This window comes from Passer montanus, unplaced genomic scaffold, assembly GCF_014805655.1.
Source record: "Passer montanus isolate IOZ18808 unplaced genomic scaffold, ASM1480565v1 scaffold4, whole genome shotgun sequence".
Lineage (NCBI taxonomy): Eukaryota > Metazoa > Chordata > Aves > Passeriformes > Passeridae > Passer > Passer montanus.
Genome location: NW_024368818.1, coordinates 6,880,834 through 6,896,052, shown reverse-complemented (window position 1 = coordinate 6,896,052; position 15,219 = coordinate 6,880,834). Strand labels below are relative to the sequence as shown.

Here is a 15,219-nt window from a genome sequence, read left to right as displayed (position 1 = left end):
ATACAGCAGGGAAAAGAAGTACATGCAAAATCCATCCTAGATTATTTATTGCTCAATGTGTCCCGTAGTTTTGATTAAGGAATTGGGTCACTCCCACTAGATATTTTGGGTGATGCATCTGGGCCAGGCTGTCACAGTGATGTGCAAGCCCACACAAATGCCATGTGCATGTAAAACTATGCAGATTTCTATAAGCATAAGGTAGGATCTTCTCCAGGAGCTCTCCTCTCAAGTCACATATCCATAAGGGATTAAGTCCCTCCTGAGCAACTTAGATACCTGGATCACCATGAATATCCTGACCCCATCAATTTGATCTTCAGGTCACCTGAGCCACACTTGCTCCAGGCCTTCATACACGTGGCAGGGACAGCAGGGTGGAGCAGACATGAACAGGGCAGGACATTATTCTGCTAGACTGTGTACATCTCTGACCACAAGGCTGAGACAAAACCCACAAAACTGCTTCCCAAGAGGGCAGATTGAAACACAAGGAAAATAGACATTTGGAAGAGAGGCACAGCTCTGGCTGCTCATCTGTGTACACCAAGAGGCATAAATGCAAAGCCGAAAGATTAAGGCACATCTAGGCACATACAAAAACCTTCCTGGGCCCTGCCATACAAGCTGTAGAAGAAGGAAGCATGAATCTACATTTACCTAACAACTGCTGCCAAAACCACATTATTACTCATCTCCTTCATCCACCCACTACAGCCAAGAACTGGAAAGTACAAGTGGAACACAGCATAGTGGGATAAGATGACCCCCCTCCTTTCATATATGAATTTATGCTTCTTTGCACTCCCTCACAGGTCAGCCCAGTGTGAGTAGAGATTGGCATTAGCTGATAAGCATAGCAGAGCCTGCTTGACAACACTGTCATCTCTCTGCAGAAGCTGCCAGCTGAACTGTTAAGCTGGGAGGTCAGGGCGCCTGATTGGCTTGAGCAGCAGCTGTATGTGGCCCTGAGAAACGTGCCAAAGGCTTTTCCAGCTCAGACCCGCTAATCCGTGGGTAAACCCAGCACACAGGGGGCAAACCAGCTCAGCTGTGCAGGTGAAGAGTGATTTAGGAGCCCCCGCAATGGCAGCCCAGAGAGGCAGCACCTGTCAGTCTTCTTGATCCCTTCTAGCTCACTGCACCAGCAAAATATAGATTATGATTGTGCCAAGTTCTTCTTGAATTGCAAGGGCATCTATTGCCTCTGGCACGCTTCCAAATGCAGTTGTATAAATAGAACTGAGCTGGACTTGCTACATAGCGAGGAAGTTATTTATGCTTCATATTTTTTTTGGCATGACCCAGAGAAAGATTCTGTGCATACACAGGAATGCTGCCTTGATAAGGCTGAGAACCCAGGTTTTGAGTTTTCTTCTTCTTTTTCTTTGTCATCTGCTGAACACATACACAGCACTTACACATTTCATGTTATATATTTCCATCTGCTGAACACAGAGCTTACAGAGTGTGCCATGTTTTTTCCCCACAGAAAACAGAATTTTGAGTAAATCTTTGCAAACTAAAAAAATGTCACTAAGAAAATGTTTGTAATCAATCCACTTACGAAGTAGCACATGCAGATCCTTGATGTCAGCCACTTCTTTTCCCCCTACTCACCTCTCTCTCATTTCATGACAATTTCCTACCTTGTGGCTTGGAGGTAGCACATCATGAGAGTGATTGGTTATGTCACATGGGATAAAGAGCCTGCCTGGCCTGGAGCCTGGGCAATAAAGGAGAAGGAGGCACAGGTCACACAGCCTACAACAGCTTTGGCACATCATTCAAAAGTAAAATGGACACAGTTAGTTTTCATACATGACATTTGCCTTTGACAAATTTTATTTTTCCTTGATAAAAACTATTTTCTTTTTTAAAAAAAAAAGAGAGAAACTGGTTTCAACTGAAAACATACTGGATTGGTAAAAGCATTCTGGTAAACTCCACTGAATGATATTCTAATGGTTAGCCAAAGTTGCAAATCTTGGTGCCTAAATTTGTTCTAGGTTGGTATCCAGGCCCATAAACTAGTGGTCTGACTTTTCCCAAAAGCATGCTGAACATCCTATGTCTTGAGTTTCTCAGGAGTGAGGTGCTAAGGGCTCCACAATTCCAAATGACCAGGCCTAGAGTCAAGCTTCTGAAATCTGAACATTTAGAATTAGGTAGCTACAGTCTGATCCAAAGCCCAGTAAAGTGAATGGAGAGACTGCTGCTGGTCTTCTGGTTCTGTGTGTGGCTAATTCATCCATGCTCAGGTGTCGGAGTGAAAATTTCCTCATTTGGGCCAGGTCTGTCCTGAACAGCCACTGTTTTGTTCATCATGAGCAGCTCCTGCTGCACAGAGTGCCTTTAGCAAAGGAGGTGGGATGGCAGAGGGATGGGGTGGGAAAGTGTCATCTGGCCAATCCTCCTCATGGGCAGGAGCTGTGCTGCACTGATGTCCTGGACATGCTGTATAATACTCCTTGTGTGCCAAATGCTGACATACAAGCACATACAAGGGGCCAAGCAGCTGGAAAGCTGCTCTGCAGAGGACCTGAGGATCGCTGGGGACACTGGGATGACCATGAATCAAAAATGGATCCTTGCAGCAGAAGCCAAAGAGCCTCCTGGGCTGCATCAGGCAGAACATTGCCAGTAGACTGAGGAAGATGATCCTTCTTTTCTGCTCAACACTGGAGACACGTCTGGAATGCTGTGTCCAGAGCTGGACTTTCCAGTATAAGAGGGACATGCAGAGGGTCAAAGCAAAGGGTCATGAAGATGAGGAAGCATCTGACATATGAAAAAGGCTAAAGGAGCTGGGACTGTTCAGCCTGAACAAGGCTTAGAGGGGTCTTCTCAGTGCATGTAAACACCTGGTGGGTGGGAATGAACAAGAGCCAGACCCTTCTCAGTGTGCCCAACAACAAGACAAGAGGAAATAGGAACTAACTCAAAGGCAGGAAGCACATTTAAACATAAGGAAACCCTATTTTGCTATGAGGACAGTCAAGCACTGGAACACTTTATCCAGGGAGGCTACAGGGGCTAGACCAGCCATTTACACTGAAGTATTGTTCTGATGAAACTTTTGCCTAAAATAATTTGACTGAAAAACTAAAGACAAATAACTGTTAGCCCAAAAGTCCTTTGTTGTTCTCCATCTCCTTTATACTGCAAAAGGATGGAAAATCATGACAACATGCATCTCCACAAAGCCATCTCTCATCCAGGGATTCTTTGGTGAGCAAGAAGGAAATGGAGAGAGTTTGAGCCTTAAGGGTCACACCAAACACCTACATTAAGGTCCCTCAAACTAGGAAATTTTGTATTTACATATCTGTATTTGGCTGAGGTTCTTTGACATTAGTGTGCCTGTATACCTATAAAATGCTGTCTCTTCTCAACATCTGGCACTAAATGTTAAATTGTCTTTTTCCTCAGTTTCAGGCAAATGACATATGCAAATAATTTATTTCATTCAAAATCTGCTTGAAAACTAGAAATGCCTGAAAAGACAACCATTTAGGCTGGTATTCTCATTTTTAGAAACTTGTTCAAGGTTATTTACCTTAATCATATTGTCAAAATCAGACGCATGTCAACTCTGAAAAAGAATGGTGACTAAAAGTTGTGGATGGCCCAAACTCCAGAATACTTTCTTAGCATCTTTCAGCACAAATACTGGCTGGGTGAAGAATGCATTGACAGCATCCCTGAGGAGAAGGACTTGGAGGCGTCAGATAGTGAGAACTGAATGTGACCCAGCCACGAGCACTCACATCCCAGAGAGCCAAACGTGTCCTGGGCTGCATCTCCTGGTGGGCAGCAGGGCCAGGGAGGGGATTCTGCCCCTCTGCTCTGCTCAGACCCCACCTGCAGGGCTGTTTCAGCTCTGGGGTCCCAGCACAGGGAGGACAGGGACTGCTGGAGCGAGTACAGAGGATGCCACAAAGACCATCAGTGGCCTGGAGCACCTCCCCTATGAAGACTAGCTGAGAGAGCTGTTCAGCCTGGTGAAGAGAAGACTTTGGGAACACCTTCTACAACCTTCCAGTAACTAAAGGGGTCTGCAGGAGAGCTGGAGAGGAACATTCTACAAGGGCATGTAGTGATAGGACAAGGGGGATGGATCTAAAGTGAAAGAGTGGTCTAGTGGAAGGTGTCCCTTGGCAGGGGGAGTTGGAACTAGATGAACTTTAAGGTCCCTTGCAAACCAAGCCATTCTGTGATTCTTGCGATCTGAAAACCACTAGGCTCAATTTGAACTGTTTCTGAACCACTGCTGGTTCAGTGAAGACCACACCTCTGGTTTTTCCATTGCTAGACTGGGATGAGCCCAAAAATGTCAATTCACTCATGGTATTGCTCTCTTCTGGGAGTTACAGCCAGTGAAAGATTCTCATCTTTCATACTGAATTATCAAGTATTCACGGTATTTAAAAATAGATTTTCCATGTCCTTCTCTACCCACTGCTTGCATGTCTCAGCCAAGCTTATGAACACAAACAGACCATGTGCAATACTGACAAAAGAGCAGCATCTGGTGCAAGGTGGGCTGCAGAGAAAGGCTGTGTCCATTGCTGACAAAAGTTCATGTCAATGTCTCAGCACTTTTTTTTCCAGAAAATTTGCTATCCCCAGAAGTTCTGGAAGCATGTTTGCTCATTTGCAGCCAAGAATAAACAAGAGGTGACTCTTTAGCATTGCACTGCAGTGGAGATTCCTTGACTGGGAGAATGAGAGGCACAAACTGCAAGACTGCAAACCCAGATGGACAGTACAAATGACACAGAGCAAGGGCTCTTTTATTAGCAAACTCTAAGCGATACAAACACTTAATAAGTGGTGCTAACAGAATATTTGCACTTTCCCTGAAACTCGGGCCCAAATCCCACCTGTCCCTGTGAGGGCCAGCTCTGCCTCACCATCGAAGACCTGGGTAGCCCAGCACAGCCCTGCAATGCTGCCTGATCCTTCCAGGCTCCTGGAAGGGAAAGGGACGTGTATCAGCATCACGGCACATACTTAACTGCCTTCCTACAGGAAGCTGTACTTTGTGGAAGATGCTGATTCTCTGAAGCCATTAAAATGACAGATGGGGAATTCCTAGGAGGAGTTTGATTACTGATTTCACAAGCCCAGGAACTGTGGGCTCTTCAAGCTGGCTCAAGATGTTTTAGCAGGCGACGACACCATCACAGCAACCCCGACACAGTCACGCCTGAGCCTCCTGAGGCTGGCCACGGCTGTGCCGTGACACCTGGCACGCCACACTGGACCCAGAGGGAATTCTGCTCTGGGCAAGGCCCATGGCTGGGCTGGGGTGCCAGCAGGAACCTACGCCTGCAATTGGCCAGGCTCATCCCTCCAGGCACTGCTCCAAAAATAGCTCGGGCCAAAATAGAACTGTGGGAATCCCTGCCCAAAATCAAGCTTCAGAAACGCAATTATTGATGATGTCCCAGTGGGACAAAGGCTCTCTTTGAAGCCGGTGTCCACAGGCACCAAGTGTGTAAGTCTTTCTTGACAGAAAAATCACCCAAACAGCTCATATATGTGGTTACATATCTGTTGTGCTGCAGAGTTTCCATCCTACAGCACTTTTTAAAATATACAAATTGAAATGTAAGTAGGAGGAGCAAGGAAACCACCCCACTTTCATATCACACTGTACCACAGCTATTATTGGCTCAGGTTGGGAGAGGAATAAGGAATGCTCCAATAAATGGTTTTAGGTGGTCTTTATTTAAACAAAATGTGCAAGTGGAAACAGAGGTTTCACATTCCTTTTTGCTAAGCAAGTTTATGCCTTTTACATTGGATAATACAGGTTCTTACATTACACTCTTCAGTTTTACACCCTCCAGAACCCAACACTGCTGCCAAACAGGCCAGCATGGTGGGCTGGGGGTACAGCACTCACAGAAACTACCAGAGGAGACAGCCACATGAAGCTGTTCCTAAGCATCTTACACTTTACAGCTGCAAACTGAAAGAATTACACCATCACAGACCCATTACAAACATTAGCACAGGCAACAGAGAGTGAAAAGTTAAGGTTCACAACATCCTCAATTGACTGAAAGCTAATTGCTGTGGCATGCTGTGGGTGCTGCAGGTGTCTGTGGAGGCACACACTGAAATCACCTCCAAAGTTTCTGAGAGTCTTTCAATCCTGATAAGACTTCACAAGGAGCCACATGAGGATCACAGTAATCAGGACAACCATGAAGTTGAGGCAAATTTCTCGTGTGGAACGTTCCATTTTTTGGGAGCAATGAGGAGAGAGCAGAGGCCAGCAGGCAGAGCAAAGGAAAGACTCTGGTGACTTGCTCCAATGTGCCCTTGAGCTCAACCTTCAGGTCACAGGCTGTTAAAAAAAATAAAAAAATAAAATATGTAAAGGACAGATGCATGAAGGTAGCAAATTCCACAGAGTTTTTTATGTCAGTCTAAATAAATGTTGTTTCAGTGGCTAGGAGTCAGTAAGCACTGGGGTGCTAAGAAGTAAAAACCATCTTTGTCAGCTTATCACCTTCTTTGATTTCCAGCAAGAACGTTCCCAGTGTCACCCCAAAATACAGTACACAGGGGTGAGCAGTCTGTGGAAATCAGTACTGTCTTCTGCAAGTATTTTCATAAATAATGCCCAAGACCCATTTCAACAAGTATACATTGTAAATAGACTACTGTTAAGAGTTTTTAAATTCCTATATTTGTAGGTGTATTTTTTTAAGAAATTAAGTGCAAGCTATTATTTTATAGAGAAAGATTAATAAATGTGAATTTGTTTGTTACTATTAAAAGTATAAGGAGAACCTAAGGTTATACATTTTAATTTCTGAAGAACTTCACATATTTTGTGAGTAATTTCCATAGATGAAATAGTACTTTCTCAATAACCTTCTGCCTTTCCTGAAATTTCAAGGAAAAATTGAATTGAAAAATGCTAAAAGTCTCATATTTCAAAAATCCCATTCGAGTTGTACTCATAAACTTTTCTGTTGGTTATTGCTTTTATTTACTTTATGACAGCAATTTTTGAATTTTATATTATTTTGGAGTTCATGCAGAGAAAAGAGAATACTTTATCACAAATATCACTAATTTCTGCATACCATGTAAATAAAATAAGAACACTTACACAAATGAAACATTAAGTCTAGACAAAGAATTTCAACTACACAACCAGATTAGGCTGTAACATCTCTGGTGCAAATGAGAAGCCTTGGGACCATACTAGCATGAAGACAGAGAGTTTCAATTGAAATTACTTTAGTTTGCAGATTAAATATTAAAAGCCTAGTGCCTGCAGTTAACTAATTCCTACATTTTCAAGTTGTTTTGGCAGCCTTCTATGTCCTTGCGCATGAGAAAATCTCACCTAATAAGTAAGCCAGTTCCTTTACCTTGAGGAGGTAGATGGAGCCCAGTGGTTCTGCCTCTGGACTTTGGGTCACTGCAGATAATTTTTCCCTCCAAGCTTCTGCTTATCTCCCACTTGGTCTGGATGCTCTGTCCCTGCGTGGGAACTAAAGTAGGCTGAGGGTGGAGACCAACAAGTGCATTTGCAATCCAGGTGCTGACATCACCCCCCACAAATATTTTTAAAGGGCTAAGCTGGGCTGCAAATTTGGTTAAGGCTGTTTGTGCAGTGGGCTCTGTGGGTGGATTTGCTTCTTTTGCCACGGTGCTGTACTAACAGCAGAGCTGTGTGCATCCCTTGGGAGTCAGTTGGAACTGATACAGAATTTCATGCAATCATAGAATGGTTTTGGTTGGAAAGAACCTTAAAAATTATCTAGTTCCAATTCCTCTGCTGTGGACCGGGACATCTTCCACTAGACCAGGTTGCTCAGAGCTCCATCCAAACTGCCTTGAACAATTCTGGGAATTGGGGCTTTGGAACTGATAGAGAATTTCATACAATCATAGAATGGTTTTGGTTAGAAGGAAGCTTAAAAATTACCTAGTTCCAACTCCCCTGCTGTGGACCGGGACATCTTCCACTAGACCAGGTTGCTCAGAGCTCCATCCAAACTGCCTTGAACACTTCTGGGAACTGAGGCACCCCGCTTCTCTGGGCAACCTGTTCCAGTGTTTCACCACCCTCACAGTGAAGAATTTCTTCCTAATATCTAATCTAAACCTACTCTTTGAGCTGGAAGACATTCCCCCATGTTCTGTCACTACGTTCTTTCCTTTGGTCTAATGGTGTTTTCCCCAGTGTGGAGAAAGGGAAAGAAAGCCACTTGAAGAGTTCTGTGTGCAGAGCGAAGGATCTCAAGACCATTTCCAGGATACAGAGCCTGTCTACATATCTACCTTTTTGAGTAGTACAGTACAGCTGTTGCTGTTCCACATACCTACAGTCTGCACAGTTTCTTGAGTTCATATACATTTAAAAGAGAGTGAATAGGAGCAAAATATACTTTTCATTTCAATACAAATAACTGAAACATGATAATTTCCTGGATACAAAAGTTTGGGACTAGTTTGTGCTGAAAAGTAAAAAACATTTCTTTAAAGAACTGTTAACACTCTTACCTGCTCCTCCCCCATTGAATTTCAGTGCTGGAGTGAATGCTTCACCTATCTGAGCATACAGAGAAGTATTTCTGCCACCATGCAGTGTTTCACCCCACAAAGACACTGATCCACAGTCTAGAGAGGTGTAACCCCCACATTATCCCTTATCTTTGCTCAAGGCACTGCTAGAAGTTGCTGTAAACATGAACCAGAAGTGGATATTTGCTCCCTTTGAATTGACACAGCAGAGCGAGCTGGAATGGACTGGGAGCAGACAATGCCATGGGTTTCCCCCTGCTTGGAAAATACAAATATTTCCACTGAAGTCAGAGGGTCACTTCTGCAATACAGCACTGCCAGAGGAGTGGGGGGATCCTGCTCAGGTTTAAGCGTGTAAGGCTGGCCACAACACTGACCTTATTCTGACTGCCAAACATCGTGTGATACACAGCATGCAGATAATTTATTGATTCTGATGCCTTTTGTATATTTATATTCAGGCATGCTGGGACATATTTTAGCTCAGAGTATCCAAGCTTGTTTGTCACCATCCCCCTCTCCGAGCTCCCAGGTTTCTCCCTCTGCACCATCGCTGGCAATCACATCAGGGAACGATGGCCCGGCCAGCTGGCTGGAAACATACCCGGTGGAAAACACAACAAAACAAATAGCTGTGGGTAACCAGGGGGGTGGAGGGGAGTGTTGCTTGAGTTTTGCTGGATGATCTCCCTAAATAGTCTTCCCACAGGATCAGTGGAGGTGGGAGGGGGGCTGGAACGGTAGAAGATTTCCTTTTCATTGGTTTGACTGCCTTGCCACTGCCCTCCTACACAACCAGGCAGCACGTTCAAAAAAGCCAGTGTGCTGTGTGGGAGCCTTGTGCTAAAGTACACAGATCAAACAGCAAAGGCTTTAACCCTTGCCTCATTCAGGAGTTACATGCCTAAGTAGGTTTGCATGGTCCTGTTACGATGCTTGCTCTGCTGAGCCATCCTTTTAGGGAAGACTCGGGCAAACATCCCACACTTACAGGGATTTGGAAAATCCAGGTTGAAAATGCTCCTTTTAGCCAGAGGGAAGTAAGATTATGACTACCATGAGCCTACCCTAGACTATTTCCTCCCTTGGGGTGTTCTGAAGCCGAAATCTGTGGATTTCTTGTGCTATACCTCATCTATTTCACCTTGAATCACATAAATCTTCATCAGAGAAAAGGTGAAACATTTGAATGCCATTCACCCTAATTACTGAATGTTACACAGCACTGCCCAAATATTCCCCTTGGGCTATGGAAACCTTGGGATTTATTTTACTCTCTGCTAACAGAAAACTCAGAAATATATTTTTAAACCTAGAACCCGTCAGCTTAGGTCCCCATGCTCAGGTCCCCTGCGCTTCCACACTGACAGAGAGTCCTTCTCCTCTGCCCCAGTTCATCTCCTTCTTCTTTAATGTCCTGCATGACAGCTAGAAAATCTCCCTTCTTCAAAGCAGGGAAACAGTGCTATAAATGTCATTAATCACAATACACATAATAAACACTCTAACTCACCTCTACAGGCATAGATGTTTCTCTCATTTTTTTGTGCTGCGGATCTTGCAGTAGACCATGGATGAGCACATAGGATCACAATTATTCATTGCTGAACCAGAAAAAAGTTCATCTGACCCAACACACCGACTGGTAGCTGGGGGAAGTATATAGAACACAGGTAACATAACATGATCTTTGCCTAGATAAGCTCAAACATCTGGGATTCAGTCTATGGGGATTGCTAGATAGAGACTACAAACAGGCTGCATTTATGGCTCCCTCTTGCTCATTCCATGGCTAATTCTAGATCAGGCAACTTGTTAATAGTGGAGCTTTACCTATATATTACAAATGTACACACAGACACATACACACAGACTTGTGAAAAAAAATGGGGCTTAGCACTGGGCAGGAGGTTCAATAAACACCCCTGAGCTGTGGAATTTTCCCCAGATGCTAACTGTGAATCCAACCAGTGTTTGAACATCTGACTTCAACTCACCACAGGTTAGAGTCTGTGATTGCCAGAGGCTGAAACTTTTGCCCCCTCCACCCAATTTCCCCCCACAAAAAACCCCCACTTATTCCTGCTCTTTATGAAAAAGCATAGACCTTAAAGGCTATTTCTTTAGAAAGTAGGTCTATTTATCCAAGTGATTTAGTACTGATTAGGAAAGCAGAAAGGAGAGAAAGAGAATGAATGGAGTGATTTTACTTAAAATGTTAATCCAGAGGTTTAGCTACAGTGTCGAATTTTTTTCTCATTGTCACTTTTTCTCCTTTTTCTGACAGATCTGGATGTTCTCAGCTTTCGTGGGGCCATGCCAAAACTCCATTTTCATGCCTCGCATACTCAAACTTAAGGCTCTAGTCTATATTTAAAGTTGCTGTGACTATCTCACGTTCTTCCCAGCCTACTAATCAAGTACCATATAATCTTTCAAAGCCATTCTTACACAGTTAGAGGATATTGTCCTCATTTTTGTTCATGGCGTTACCTTTTTTACCAAATGCAGGGATATGTATGTATAAGTATGGACCATGAATCACACAGGTGTTTACAATTGTTGCCAGCATAATTCCTCGTTCTCTGTCAGAGCTCATTTCTTCTTATAATATTTTCTTCTTGCAACATTATTATTAGGTTTTGGATGTTGTTTCACTAATTTCAGACTTCAGAAGATGCTCCTTTTATTTCTCTACAACATTCTCAACTGGACAAATGTTGCAATACTATGAGACAAACTACAACCCTCTGTGGCAATGTACTTAGGGCAATAAAAGACCACGTGCAACCCTGAACACAGACGGGAAAGAAGAAAACTCAAAATTACTTCTAAAGCACCAGAAATTAGAGGTGTGATAAGAAGGATAAAGCAAAGGAGGCCTTAATTCTAAACTTTTATCCTGACTGTCTCAAAAAAAATTAAATGTCAGGTCAGGAGTGAAGAAAACATCAACTCCCCTTCAACAGCAGTGACCCAGTCACTCCAGGGACATTAAAGCACTGAACAGCATTAGGAGATTAAATATCACAGATGGAATTATGTAAAAGTGCTGTTGAAAGTTAGACAAAAATGGGTATATTTTACATCTTGGCTCCCATATTTTACATCTTACTAGTTCTGAATGGAGTTGAATTCTGGGACACAGCCTTCATCTTTCACAGGGCTTTACAGAAAACCATTGAAAGCCAACTGCTCCCCATGATGCTAAATGTCAGACCTTGAAGTTAATGAGTTTCTCCAGGAAGATAACTAAAGGCTAGTAGGGAATTCATGGCTATGCACTGGATAATGCTATCACTGCACTTTCTTGTCCAGACAGTACTGATGGAAGCTATGGAGAGGGTTTTGAGCTTAAATGCTTGTAAAGCTAATTTCAGCAATCAGGATTAAGGTCACCACACTCTTCCATACCACCTTAAAATGTGCTGCCAGACAGAGCTGCAGTTTGGGCAGACAGAGTAGGCAGGAGCACGTTAAATTCCTGGGAATATGAGCCCCTGCATTGGCAACATCCTCAGAAGCAAAGTAGTTGTGACCTTTGCCACATCTGTCTTCTGATAAATGCCATTTATGAGGTTTATGCTTGAAGCAGACTTCTGTCCACAAGCATAAGGTGTTAGCAGAACAGACAAAAATCTAGTCAGCACTAGTTCAAAGAAAAAACCCTCTGCAGACTAGTAAGGAAATACATGAGAGGGATTGATGGCAGAAGATGCAGTGGAAGAAGAACACATTCAAATCAGAAACTAAATCAATCTCTTTAAAAGTGATTTCTGAGTGGTGCAGAAAATTTCTACAGGCTGTGGAGGAGAGACTGGCGCAGCATGGTTGAGGACCCCAGCAGAGAAGTGCAGATTTCTGTACTCAGGCCATGGTGTTCAGTGCTTTTGCATCAAGAATTATTGATGCCCTTGTAGTTATCAACATGTCACAAGTCTTCTGCAAAGGGTTCAGCTATCCTGGAACAGAGCCCAGAGCAACAAAGGTGGCTGTGAACCTACAGCCTGTTGGTTGCATCCTGCTAAATGGGCAGGGGGGGGGAGACAGGGTGATTATTTTTGGGGGAAAAAAGGACCAGCTTTGTAAGTAACTGTAAAGTAACTTCTGAGTAGGAGTTTGGCCATAAGTTTCCACTGATGTCAGTCTGGTTCTCCCCTTACTCAAGCACAGAGTGAGGCATCTGTGCACTTACAGCCTGGTTTGATCTCTTCAATGGAAAGAAGTGAGTCTTCAATAAAATATGTCCTGGCACCATGAAGAAATACAATTTTTATCTCTGTGAACAACAATATCAGCACTACTGGTATGTGACAAGCTTTCAACTTAACCCATACAGCTGTTGTGTGAGCTCTCACTTCTCTGAAGTCACTTACAAGGCAGCCTCTAACCCCTCCCTGAGCAGGAGCTTTGCCTTTAGTTACCAAGCAGCCACCAGCTGTTGTGCCAACACACCCTGGTACTTCCAGCCAGCAGTTTTTGTGTGGGTTTGCAGGGCTGTGGGCTGATAACCTGCCTCTGAAGGCTCCCAGCCCAGCTCTGCTGCAGCATGCAAACCACAGGGTTGCCCTTAGCCTGCTGTGCTGAGTGGCCCCCCTGCCTCTGTCACATTTACCACGGACCAGCAAACACGGATGCCATGGAGCACGTGCTGCCTTTCAGGAGAGCAGCACTATTTCTCCTCAGACAGACAATGTCCTGCCCAAACCCTGATGACAAAGCAGTGGCAGCCTCAGGGGAGTGTTAAACACCCCTGGCTGGCTATAGGAATACGAAGAGGGTGTGCTCCAGAGGAGTGATGGGGGCTGTCCTGAAGGATTGGCACTGCTGAAGGAGAATGCAGCAGGGGAGCAGCCTGTGCATGCAAAATCCAAAAGGAGTGGAGGGCACCACTCTCTGTGCGCCTGGGAAACAAATCCTTTGACAGCCCCACTTGAGTCCAACAGACAGTCCCACCCAAATCCAACAAAGGAAAATTCTGACTAAACCTGCGCCAAATTTGGTTCTCAAATACCACTCCAAGAAGTGAGAAATTCTGGGTATGCCCTACTTGTTGGAGCAAGATTTCATTCCCTCCCATTCTCACTACTTCACAAACACCAACAGCAAACTCTTTGACAAAAAAAATTCACTTGGTTCAATGAACAAAAAACCAAACTAAACCAAAAAACACCATGGTGGGATCTCAGCCAGGAGATCATCAGGAGATCATCAGGAAGTAACTACCAGCAGTAGGCTGGTATTTTATATAGTCCAGCATCCACAGTAAGAGGACAGAGATCCCACTCCTGGGAACATGGAAAGGAAGCGTCCTTCCCTAGGGACACTCAGAGAAACATGTGAACAGAACCAGCAAGCTGAAGGCTAGCCTGGAACCTGTCTGGGGCGGGGGGAAGGAAAAAAGGAAAACCGAACCAAACCCCAAACAAACAAAGAAACCACCCCAAAAAAACCCCTAAACACCACCAAGAAAAGCAAATAGCAAGCAACTGCCCTTCTCCTGGAGGTATGGAGCTCAGAGGTACATAGCAAGCCACACACTTTCATCCAGAAACCAAAAAAAAGAAGTGTGAGGGTCTACAAAGGAGAATGTGTAGGGTGAGCTCTGGGTCCAGCTCAGGACTGGTAGAGAGGAAACCACACGTGGGTATCTGTATTAGAAGCAGGAATATTGTTGATTTTAAACAACAATAAAAGTTTATCTCTATAAGTGCTTCACAGCATGAACCCTGGTAAAGCACAGTTTAGCACTCACCATCAATTACATACTGGGTTTTACAGTAATCTGAGTTTGTGGATGCTGTAGACAAGAACCCTCAGACTTGGAACAGGGGGAAGCCAACAGATCTGGAAGACCTAATGCTTCTGCAAGATTTAGGTGTCCTCTACAAATATGAATATATATGATGAATAGATAAACTGCCACTAAACAGGACCTAAAACTTCTCTTCTGGCCCACGACTACCTCAAACACCCCTTGCAGAGATGTTGACACTCACAATTCAGTACTACCCATTGAGACAAATCCAAAGCCAGTGTTATATAGCAAGAAAAGCCCATGAAGGATCTCATCCTTCTCTGACTGAATTCTAGAGGAATCTTGCCATGGGTTTTATATCCCAGGGGCTGAGCACAACCAAAGTATTGAGTTGCATTGCTTTGTGCTCATTAGGAAAAACAGAGCTAAAAAGGGCTGGATTGACTTGGTGGAGGGGAAGGCAGGAGCAGATCCTCTCTCAGCACAGATTCACCCTTCACTTTTGAGATGTTTATACACAAAGCCAAAGAGAGTCAAGAGGTCTCTAATGACTTTCTAATCACAGCAGTCATTGACCCTGTGTAAGTGGGATGAAATCTAATATAAAGCTTGACTCAAGACAATGCAGACCAGAGTAATATAACAACTAATGAAAATAAATTGTTATTCTTTGTCAGAGCAATGTACTTTTACGGAATTTTATGGAATGATTGAGAAGTAAAACCCAGCTACTCTCAACAATTCAGTAACTCCTTCTTTCTCCAGGACCCAGACAATTGCTCCTGGCTATGAAATGTCCCTGAAAATCCTTTTGAGATTTAAATCCTTGTCAGGATTTAATCCAGAAAAAAAGTTTAAACAGCCAAATTAACGGAACAGTCCAAAACATCACCCTCAGCATG

General features: G+C 43.8%; 1 protein-coding gene across 1 annotated transcript; it reads right to left on the bottom strand.

The window, feature by feature from the left end:
* Positions 1-5,717: 5,717 nt before the first annotated feature.
* SLN (sarcolipin) lies at positions 5,718-7,515 on the bottom strand. Its single transcript, XM_039718488.1, has 2 exons — positions 7,401-7,515; positions 5,718-6,361 (listed from the first exon to the last, which is right to left on the bottom strand). The coding sequence occupies exon 2, from the start codon at positions 6,254-6,256 to the stop codon at positions 6,161-6,163; it is 96 nt and encodes a 31-aa protein (XP_039574422.1). The 5' UTR covers positions 6,257-6,361; positions 7,401-7,515; the 3' UTR covers positions 5,718-6,160.
* Positions 7,516-15,219: the final 7,704 nt, after the last annotated feature.

Coding starts and splice junctions, on each gene's coding strand:
- SLN (XM_039718488.1), bottom strand. CDS start 6,256: ATGGAACGTTCCACACGAGAAATTTGCCTCAACTTCATGGTTGTCCTG.